At 40.5% G+C, this 11,962-nt stretch overlaps 1 protein-coding gene across 1 annotated transcript; it reads left to right on the top strand.

The window, feature by feature from the left end:
• The first annotated feature begins 999 nt into the window (after positions 1-999).
• LOC116313432 (noelin-3) lies at positions 1,000-10,079 on the top strand. Its single transcript, XM_031731139.2, has 6 exons — positions 1,000-1,255; positions 3,937-4,080; positions 5,391-5,546; positions 6,427-6,646; positions 7,585-7,691; positions 8,768-10,079. Exons 1-6 carry the CDS (start codon positions 1,187-1,189, stop codon positions 9,443-9,445), a joined length of 1,374 nt encoding a protein of 457 aa, XP_031586999.2. The 5' UTR covers positions 1,000-1,186; the 3' UTR covers positions 9,446-10,079.
• Positions 10,080-11,962: the final 1,883 nt, after the last annotated feature.

The following is an 11,962-nucleotide window of genomic DNA, read 5'->3' on the forward strand; positions in this document are numbered from 1 at the left end:
GGTGAGAAGTTCGGCCATCCGGGAGGGGCTCAGAGTAGAGCCGCTGCTCCTCCACATCGAAAGGAGCCAGTTGAGGTGGTTCGGGCATCTGACAAGGATGCCCCTGGGCGCCTCCTGGGTGAGGTGTTCGGGCATGTCCCACCGGGAGGAGGCCCAGGGCAGACCCAGGGCGCTGGAGAGATTATATCTCTCGGCTGGCCTGGGAACGCCTTGGTGTTCCCCGGATGAGCTGGAGGAGGTGGCTGGGGAGAGGGAGGTCTGGGCTTCTCTGCTTAGGCTGCTGCCCCCGCGACCCGACTTCGGATAAAGCGGATGAGGATGGATGGATGGACAATGTGTCATGTGAAGGCATGTGAGAGACAAAGAGAGAGAGATGTCATAATAGCACTGTGTCAAAATAAAATAGTAATATTACGTATTTGAAGTTAATAGTACACACACACACACACACACACACACACACACACACACACACACACGCACATATATATATCTATATATATAGTGCTAGTAAATGGGCGTTAAGGGACTTCCATACAAACGGCCTCAAATTGGGTAGTAAAAGAAAATCTCTTTATTCTATATCGGAAGCGTGAATCTGACGCTTAAAGCAGCTATCAGTGCTTTTTCAGATCTTGTTTGCTCCGTGATTTTTTTTAGTAAACAGGGTCTATCCTTCAGTATGTTTCTCTGCTGCTCTCATAGTACCGTCTGGCGCGCCTGTTCTCCGCAGTGACAAAAACGCAGCAGCAGCAGCAGCTCTGATCTCTGCCTTCTTATTTTCTTTTAAATACTGCCAGCTGCAACTTTTGTCACCTCACAGCTGCCGGTGGTTCCTTCTCACACACGAGCTCATTAAAAGTCAAGAGAGACGTTTGGATGATGTCATATCCGTGAACAAGGATCCCTTTGACCAAACCGCAGCTCGGCTTTTCGCAGCTTGCGTGCCCACAAACTTTTTTCCTCCTTGCAGTGACGAGGTTTCTCCCCGCTGTCCATATGGCATGCGTAACGGGGAGCAGTGAATGGATGTGCCCCCCTCTTCTACGGAAAGCCGCGGTTGTTACCAGAGCGTAGTGGACGTGGTGGCCTGAGCACTCAAACAAAAACTTGCGTGATTTTTTTTCTTCTTCTTCTTGTGGGCGCGGAGGAGGTGGAGGAGGGAAACGTTGTAGCAGCCGACAGAATGTGGTCGCTGTCCGTGGTCCTGAATCCGCTGCTGTTTCTGCTGCTGTTCGGATACTGCCCTACGGTGGTGAGTTTCCAACACAACTGCCTCTCGTATTTCTGCCAGGAACAGCACAATAAACTTGGGCATGAGCTTGTACTGTCATGTAATGCTGAGTTCAAGTGATTAGAGGTGTATTTAACGTGTGCGTTGAAAACACAATAACATAAAAAATTGTCAGTTTTCTGCCATTATTGCGTGTTTGGCTGGTTCTTTGCTATTGTTAGCATACACATACATGCCATACACGCTCCAGCCCTGGCAGGGGATTTACATTTACACACAGACCTAATGTGTGGACAAAATACTATTTTATTTAAAAAAAAAAACATATTTAAAGTGGTGGCAGAAGTAGAACCACCCTCATAGCACTTTGTTTATTGCTTACATCAACCATAGAGTACTGATATCGATCCTGGAATATTGCCAGGCTTATAACTCACTTTTAAGGGAGAGTTCCGTCTTTGTTGAAAAAAATGGTGCTGTGAATTGTGTCTAAACTCCTATTTTCCTGGTAGCGTTTTTCTGTAACAATCACACTTAATCTAAATGTATTCATCAAATGGTCACGCAGTCATTTAAGGACATAGTCGTTTAAGCTTTTTAAATAGGGCTGGGTTTGGGAGTATTGTAACAAATTAGGAGGAGCAGCTTGCAGACCACCAAGCCAGTTGGACAAGAACAATGGTCGATTAGGTTCATCCCACCCATGCAGAGTACAGTCCCCTTGCCAATGTCTTGATTGCAAAGCAGTGCCCTCACATAACACCTTGCCACGATTGAGAGTGGTGTACAGAAATAATGATGCTTCAAAAAAAGAGGAAATTCTGTTGCCCAGGAAATACTCAAAATTACCTTCTTATCAGTAATAATGAAAAAGAAAAGTCTAAATGCCCCAAACAAAAGTGGAAGCAGCTGTCTGAATTATTTAATGAAAGAAAAAATTCTTTGTGCAGAGTTCCTCATAAAAAAAAGCCTAATTGGAGAGTGCATCTGGCTTGGCTGAGCAACAGAATCATTTTAATATGAGGAAATTTGAGAGTGAGAAGAGTGGAAAGGATGTGCGTCACTCAAGAGATAGGAGGAAGACCATTTTAACAGATTAGTCAAACTAGCTTCTTTTCAGGGGCCTTTCAAAGCAAAATAAGGAGAAGAAGAGCTGAGGATGTTTTTTTTCTGACTCTTTTATCCCATTCAGCTATGATATACTGAGAGAGAGGCAGTCATGGTTTACTATGCTATTTGGAATATCTAATTATTTGCAGGCTGTGGCAATGTATCTCACATGACCTCGAGATATTCCATTGCACTTGTTTCGTGTTCCTACTGCTGCCTTTCACCATGGTTTTGTTTTTTCATGAAATGTACACTGACCATAACAGGAAGAAGAAAATATTGTGGGTTATGAGATCATATCAGGGCCGACTTAGCATCAGAACATAGGCACAATTCACAGGCTTTAATTCCTAAATCACAAACTTTACAAATAACCAGTAGCAAATGTTAAAGGGAAACATTATTAAAATATATTAAAGGGAAAGATTTTGGTGAGGAGTGAGGATGCAAATGTTAATTGTGATGGAATGTAAACTGCAAAGGCAGATAATAGTCCGCCCTATCGATTATTTCTTAAACAGCATGACTTTGCATGGTAGTAACAGTTTACAAACTGGCAAAAAGTGGCCTCTCTGTAGGTGAAAATGATGAGTCAAAGTCTGAGCTTTCTCCTTAGTGTGACGTTTTCGCCTGCTCAGAGGGGACATGATCTTTCATGGATGATTCAAAATGCTCTTTAAACTGCTTAGGCTGACAGGGATGAATGGGAAAAGGAATGGATGCCTGCACTTTAAAAACAGGGCACTTCACCTTTTAGCCATACACTTCAGAGTCTGGTGGAGTTCACATGTTTCACATGTTGTTCTCCATCCAGCTGTAGTTTTTGAATGTAAAAACAAAATCCAAATAACAATTGGCCATCTGCCAAAGAGGCAGACAAATTTCCCATACACAATCGAGGGTTGCCAGTATTTGGCTGCCAGTCCTGTGTTAATTTCCCATGCAGAGAATAAACAGCAAATACTGATCCCTTTTTTGTGTCTGATAACTATCAACTTTTCCAGCACTTCAGAAGAGTTTGATCAAAGTTTGGAGTAAAAGCTACTTTTTTTTTACTGTGCACACTCCAACTTTAGTTGACGGTTTTAAATTTCTGCTTTGGCTTATGATGCATAACATTATGTTCTTTGAGCCTTATATGCCAGCGCCGTGGAACATATTGACTGTAATAAAGAGCAGGACGAGCTCCCACAAATCAGGTTTATCTGTGTCGTACAGCAGGACTTTCAGTTAGAGCACTGGAAGGCCTAGTAAGGAGAAACGGAGGAATTTCAGCTCTCGGGTTATTCATCAAGGCCAGGAAACACTATTTATTGTTGAAGAGGAAATTCACCGGAGACCATACACAGTGAGCAGAGGAATATCTTACAGCAAAAGCACTTTGTTCTTTCAAAGCAGCGACTTTTTCTAAGTCAGTGGAATTGGTTGGTGTCGAAGCTTTGGGGGCAGAAGGCAGAAGAATGGATGACCCATAATAAACAAAATAACAAAACATAACAGCTGTGTGCTGCAATGTCAGAGTCGTGACATCATCTGCACATCTGTAGAAATGTGTGCTGTGTATTTATGGCTGCATGTGTCTCTCTGTGCAGACCATCAGGCCAAAGGAAGGGTGGCAGGTGTACAGCTCGGCTCAGGATGCAGATGGGCGTTGCATCTGCACAGTGGTGGCTCCTGAACAGAATCTCTGCTCCAGAGATGCCAAAGGCAGGCAGCTCCGCCAACTCCTGGAGAAGGTGCATTCCACACAGACACACACGCTTCTGTATAAGTGACAATGCACGCACATGCTCATTCTCCACAGTATGTGTTTACTATAACAAAAGAGCACACTTGAATTCAAAGACATATGGCATCAATTTCAATCATTATTCATGCTTCTTTGCTGCCCTAATCCTTTGAGAGATTGCACCAGCCAGGTCCATAACCCTGTTTTCCACTTCTGCATATATAACATGGATGACATCAGTTGAATGGCTACTTGGGAAGATGAGAACATCTCATCCCACCTTAATAGAACTCGAGTACTCCTTTATTGTGCATCAAATCAATCAAGGACATTTTTAAGGTTTCAGATTTCAGAAGGCTTTAAGTATTTGACCAGGATTGTTATCTGTAAAAAAATTGAAAATTAAATTGTTATCACCTATTTTTTGCTTTACATCTGCCACCATAGACGTTTTTCTGTAAAAGTGTGGATTTCGTCTTGATTACCTGAAATGATTTTGGAACACAACAGCCATCGTTGTGAATTGAAGTGGAAATCTCAAATGTAATTCCAAATGTTATTTTTGCCCCATGCCTGTCATGATTTAAATGCATTATCTACAAGCGAACAAATAGCACAGCCCTAGAATCACTTTCCTCAATGAGTATGCCACATGAGGAAACATGGCTGTAGCCTACATTTTAATGTTGTATGCCAAAGGGTGTTCTCTGTCATTCACTGGGCCCTCTGACACTAATGTACTAAGCTGCCTCAGGCCATCAGTGAGGCCATTTCAGGATTCCTCTACCAGAGCTAGACAAGTATGCAGAACACAATGTATGAGCCCTGTGTCACTTTACTGGGGATGTGCACCAGTACTGTTGGTTCATTATAAGTTGAGTTAAAGAGAAGAAAGAAGGGAAGCTATCTCTTCCTCCTTCACATGCCCCATAAATGTAGCTTTTGTTCAACCACAAAGACAAACTATAAGGTTTCTACATTAAGTGTTTGCTCCTAATATGTCATTAAAATCCATCAGATTCAGTAGTTTGTCTATGACATTTGAAAAACACTTGAATTAAATCTGTCAAAATGGAACCTAAATTTAAAAACTGAGGAAAAACTGCTATGTGATAGTACCATGTCTCTGAAAAAAAAATCATATGAAGCTCTACTCAGCTGAATTGTTAAAAGACAATCACTTTGGAGGTCAAAATGTTGATTTGTTCTTTGGGAAGTTAGAGCATGGCATCCTACCGAAAGGCTGAACATGGGGGACATTTTAATCTTGTGGTGGACGGAAAAATCAATGCAGCGCTGTTTCATTCTTTTCAAAAGGTGCAGAACATGTCACAGTCAATCGAGGTGCTGAACCTGCGGACGCAGAGGGACTTTCAGTATATCATGAGAATGGAGAGCCAGATCAAAGGACTGCGGTCAAAGTTCCGGCAGATCGAAGCGGATAGGAAGACGCTCGTCAACAAAAACTTTCAGGTATATTTTTGTTTGATGTTTAACTTTGTGAGAAACATCACAGGGAAGCCTGGGAAGGGACCTCTTCCAAGGATACCTGAGTTGCATCTGAATTAATCAACTTTCATTCCTGATAAGATCAATACAGGTCCACAACTGACCAGCCAAGGGCAACGCTGTCATAAAAGCAAGACAGAATCTGAAGGCGGCTCCCAGGATGGATACAGAAAGATAACAAATATCCTAATGGCAGCATTATAAATAAACATTTATCCATTTGTTTGGCATGTAAAACAGCTCTTTTTGGAGCCTTGACTGAGAAAAACAGTTGGAATGAGCAGAACTGTGGTGAGTTAATGTCTTCCTTGCCACCACTATAGTTCAATAGTTTGCACTCACCTGTTGTTAATACATACCAGGATACATACCATACTAGGATTTTGTTTTCCATAAAGATAGAGATTCTAACTCTCAGATATTGATTAAAAAACTGATTGTGAAGAGTACTAAATCTGTTTCACAGTGACAGGATTTCCATTCAATTAGTAGTAGTAGCGATTTCCATTAGTGGAATTTGTTTGGTTCCTGCTACAGCGTGTCCCTCCTTCTATATTTGCTCAAGTTCCCTCACAACAGAAAGTTTGATATGGGCAAACATTCTTGCAAATATTAGATTTGTATTCCTCATTGTTGTGTTTTTTTAATTATTATTATGCTGTTTTTCCTGGACTCAACAATAAGAAGTGAATCTGCATTTTGTGTAAAACAAAACGGTAAGTATTGATACAAAACAATAAGAAGATGCAGGTATTGCTGTACTTATGTGCTGCCAAACTGAGAGATTTGTTGAGACTAGTATTTCTAAAGTCCAAATACCTGTTCTGTTACTTATCTGTTGCAGGAGCTAAAGGGAAAGATGGAATCCTTGCAGCCGCTGATTCCAGTCCTGGAGCAGTACAAGACAGATGCCAAGCTCATCTCACAGTTCAAAGAGGAGATCAGAAACCTGTCTGGTGTGTTGATGGGCATTCAGGAGGAGATGGGGGCCTATGACTATGAGGAGTTGCAACAAAGGGTCCTAAACCTGGAAAATAGGCTTCGGAACTGTATGAGTAAACTCAGTAAGTCCAGCGATGGGGAAAAAAAGGCATTCGTGCGCGGTGAGATCGGATTATACAGTGGCAAAGGGATCATAGGCACATTTCTTGCAGCTACTAGGAGGCTGGCATTTTAGATCCAAAGCAGTGGACAGACAAGAACTGCTACTGGAGGCTAACAAACCCCAAAGTGAAAGAACATTCTCCCAAGCTAAAGATGAATGTGAAGCTTTGCACTCTGATTTTAAGTGAAAAAATTCAACTCAGGCTCACTTAAAGTGATGATCGATCATTTTAACTTAGAAATTCCTTCTTGTGTCTTGTTTGCCATTCGCACTTATACAAAATTTGTGGTTACACTGCTCCACCCATTAAGGTTTGATTCATCTAATAAGATCAATTCTGCCCCCAGAGCAGCTTTGCCTTTGATAAAGGTTTGAATAACTAAAGCTCCAATTTGCCAACTGCCAGGTTATCAACAGTGATGGCTCCTGTCAAAGTGTCAACATAAATAGCTAACATGGGAATGCTAATAGGACGTGGCTGGAAATCTGTCGGAGCCGGAGATGATTGCTTAAGCATTCATTGTGCGTGAGCTTTGATTGATTGGGTAAAATAGCACTTCAATACTTAACAGGGAACTTCAAAGCTTGTGTGCAAGTGATAGCCTACTGTCATTTGGCACCATTAAAGCCTGGCAAGATCATGTAAGTGTAATCCAAGTACTCTGAGCATTAAAACATATGGGTAAGTGTTCTCCCAGCTTAGACACATGGAAAGTTGTTGTTCTGTGGCACATTTCTTCTTATTCAGTCTACTGTATATCTTTAATAGGTGACAAAAGTACAGCTGTGTCCAGATGCTGCACACAAGCTGTCCAGAACCCACTTAGCAGTCCAGCACTTGGAGATAAATTCCAGTCATATAACATATGTGACCACAGCTGTATGATGTGTTTTCAGCATGTGGCAAGCTTATGAAGATCAATGGACCACTGACAGTGAAAACTTCGGGTACCAGATTCGGAGCCTGGATGACTGACCCACAGGCGTCTCCCAAAAACAACAGGGTGAGTTTATGTGCATCTCTTCGGGTTGTAAGTCTTTGAAGCAACACTGAGCAGTTTAATAATTTATATGTGGCGGCTTCCCTCCTTTTGTTCAAAGGGGAGAGATGTTGAAATACAGCATCGCACCTACTAAAAGCTTTCTGCACACTTGACTGCTGAGTTCAGACATTAAACTTAATGTTGCTTGCGCTCCTGTTTGATATACAGTACCTGAAGCTGTTTAGATGGTTGCTTTATTCCAGCAGAAGTGGAAAATGTTGCACTTTGTTCACTACTGCTGTTCAAGACTGCAGAGACTGTCATGACTAGACACATTAATTGCTAATCTTACACATTAAAAGATAGAAATATTCAAAACAAAAGTACACAAAAAACTGCATGTCAGCGTTTTAACACTGACACTAAAAGACACAGATTAGAGTTACTGAGAAAAGGGGAGGACAGACGTTTGGAATTCCCATACTTAACAATCAGTGTTTGTCCCAAAATGCATTTTGTGCATCCTTGTCAAATGTGTTGAAGTGTAAAAACTTAGCAAAGTGAGTTTTGAACATAGAAAAAAACTGCAGAGGTGGACAGTTTCCCATAGTGTAAATGCATGCGAAATAAAATAAAACGTCATTTCATTCATCCACAACATCGCAAACCAGCTTTTTAGTATCACAAAAAAAAAGTGAGGAAAAAAATTTCTTTTAGAAATACCCTTGTCATATTGAAAAAAGATTAAAAAGTGAAAGTGCTGCAAGGCTCTTACAAATATCCTAAACAGGTGTAGGGCGATATGGCTCAAAAAATAAAGAAAATTTGTATGTTTGTATGCCTTTTTCATTATGCGTTTTGGAGGGTGCTTGCAGTCACTCTTCCTTGGTTCTGGTTTGACCTTATTAGTAGGTGTATCATCGACCATCTGGCTAATAAGAAATTATTGGCCATGGCTGCTTTCTATCTTTCCCTTCATAGAGTTCCTGTGTTCTGTGATTTCTTTATTTTGCTAAAAATTAATTTCTATCACAATTTTAAATACAAACCACTGACCAATTACAATTCGTTGTCATATCTATGTTTTTGTCCCCAAGGTGTGGTACATGGACAGCTACACCAACAACAAGATAGTAAAAGAGTTTAAGTCCATCACTGATTTTGTCGCAGGAGTTGAATCCAGAACCTACAATCTGCCTTTCAAATGGGCTGGAACAAACCACGTAGTATACAACGGCTCCTTGTACTACAACAAGATGCAGAGTAACATCATCGTGAGGTACAGCTTTGAGACAGGTCGCGTGGTCACGCAGAGGGCTTTGGAGTCGGCAGGTTTCCACAATGTGTACCCGTACACCTGGGGAGGATTCTCAGACATCGACCTGATGGCAGACGAGCTGGGACTGTGGGCCGTGTATGCAACCAACCAAAATGCTGGCAACATTGTCATCAGCCAGCTGAATCCAGACACACTCCAGATCATCAACACGTGGAACACAGAATATTCAAAGAGGAACGCCGGAGAGTCTTTTATGATCTGTGGGACTCTATACATCACTAATTCCCACCTGACCGGAGCCAAGGTGTACTACGCCTACTCCACTAAAACCTCCACTTATGAGTATACAGACATACCCTTTCATAACCAGTATTTCCACATGTCTATGTTGGACTACAATGCCAGGGACCGTGCTCTCTACGGCTGGAACAATGGCCATCAGGTCCTGTTTAACGTTACGCTTTTCCACATCATTAAAACTGAGGACGACTCTTAGAGGCTGGGAGTGTACTGTACGCATAAAAGATTAAAATATGGAAATTTAAAGGTTGTGCCTGAATGTCAAAATAAATGTTATTTATTTATTAATTTATTAAATTCTCCTAATGAGCTTTGCCTTTTTTCTTGCATTTATTTACTGACATGAAGCTGTTTACCTGTTTTTTCAGAGTTAATTGAGTAAGATATTATCTAATTGAAAATGTCACACTGCCTATAAAATAAATGACAGCAAAAAATGAACAAATTCAGTGCATTATGAAGCATCCTGAAAACATTGTGGATTTAATAATGGCACTTGAAACTCTGAAACACTTAACAATGAACTTAAAGTAATTTCTCGTGCCCTTTTCACTCTGAAATGAAAGCTTTTCCAAAATGAAGTCTTCATATTTATAATGGTTTTCTCCGTTCAGTATTACATTTATTCAGGCCCTCTAATTTATTCATTTTTGACTGTGTTCGTTAATTGTTCGTTTTGTTTCCATTCTTTCTTTGCCATTTATTCATCATGATCTGCTAATTTATTCCTGCTTTTCACTGCCTGCATTTTGCTTTCAGTTGGTCTTTGTACTTTTACTTTCAAACTTTTGCACTTGACCTCGTTCAAGACAATAAGAAATGTGGTGAACCATAATGCACCTGTACAGTTAATGTTGGCTTTTTTTTAGCTAATACTGGCTCTTTTGTGTCTATGAAAATTCTCAGACATTCAGGTCTTATGACATCTTGAAGTACTAAGTCAAAGTACTTACTGCAACCCAAAGTCTAGTTGCCTTTAACTTAGTACTCTGAGACAGCAGCTTTTTTGTAACTTCAGCAACAGTTTGTATGCCTTATTCAGTGCAGTATATTCTGTGAGCCCAGCTCTCATGCATGAATGCTGGTTGTCGTAAAAGCATTCTTACTGTAACTGTTTGTGTATTTTGCATTTGCAAAACGCTCCATTCTCCTCTCTGACTATGTTAATGGTAAAGAACCATTTATACAGAAGTAGAAAACTTTAACAAGGATTCATGTGTGTAAATAGGAAGTTATACATAACCCAAATAAAGGTATTGTTTTCATTAAGTCATAGTTCTGTGCATTCCCTTTTCTGCTGTAAGGGTGTGATTGTTTCTTCTTTATTCCCTGCACCACTGTACTCATTTAATTCTTGATAAGAGCTTTGTTACTTTACTGTTACTGGAATACTCCATAAGCAACAGGGCAACATGTTTGAGCTGTAAATATCACTTTGTACTTGGTGGCAACAGCTTGCAAAAGCTTCACGGTCTGAATTGTATCCGGACTTTAGTGGTTCTATAAATTGATTTAAACTCCCATTTTTCATGAGTGACATCCATGTGTTGTATACTATGTTTGTTAGACCTGTGTGCAATACTATAGTGTCTATAAAGAATATAGTTTAATGTTGACAGTGGACTTTCTTGGGAGTTAATAAAGAAGAAATAAAACTAAATAAATACACATATCTGTGGCTTTTCAGAGCTATTTTCATCTTCAAAAAGATATTGAGATTTATTTAATGAGCATTTGCAGAGTTCGATTAACTAAGAAGATTCAAACAAGGAAAGTATAGACATCTGAAAAGCAGAGAGTATGCATAACACTTGCATTGGCCCATGATTTTTGCTCCTCCCCATTTGCTTTCAGCAACAGTCGTGCGGGTCATCAGAGAACTGGCTGCACCTGAGAGGTGTGAGAGGCTAAGGGTATAAAGCCTGCTCTTTCAGTTCCTCTGTGTCAGTAGGTAGCTTCCCCTTCCTTGTGGTTTGTTTTTTGTTTTGTTCTTGCATCCTGTTGAAGATTCAGCTGTGTGATAGGAGGAAAAGAGAAAAAACACAGTAAAGGTTTGTGGATGTAAGAAGAGGATGGTAGGGATAGGATGAGATGTAGGAAAATGATCTGCTGTGAGGCCTCCTAGGGGGAGAAAAAGAAGAAAAAGCAGAAGAATGCTTACCATCTTATATAACATGCATTACTGCTAGCCAACACTTTTACACCTCACTACATGTTTGTGTTAAATATACAGATCGGCAATCAAACTTTGAGTGTGAATGCTCCTTGTGGTTTTTTTGTGTTTTTTTTAGCCTGAACTAGTCTTAAGTTGATAAGAGTACTGATTATGATAGAACCTGTTGTTTTCTCCCTAAAATGCTGGATATTTTTTCACTGACATATTTTGCCAAATAATGGGGCAGCATAGTGGTTAACACTGTTGCCTCAAAGCAAGACTTGAGTTTACATGTTCTCCCTGTGTCTCCAACAACCCAAAAGACATGCAGTTAATCAGGTTAGGTTAATTGGTGTTTTTAAAGTACCCATAGGATGTGTACATGCGCACAAATGGTTGTCTGTGTCTCTGTGTTAATGCTTCTCACTCTATGGTAGTTGGGATAGGCTCCAGCCCCCCTGTGACCTTGAACTGGATAAGTGGAAGATAATGGATGGATGGACATTGTAAGATTGCTTTGGTATTAATGCCTCATGCAGTTCATGATGTATATATGAA

This window comes from Oreochromis aureus, linkage group 18 (genome assembly GCF_013358895.1).
Source record: "Oreochromis aureus strain Israel breed Guangdong linkage group 18, ZZ_aureus, whole genome shotgun sequence".
Taxonomy (NCBI): domain Eukaryota; kingdom Metazoa; phylum Chordata; class Actinopteri; order Cichliformes; family Cichlidae; genus Oreochromis; species Oreochromis aureus.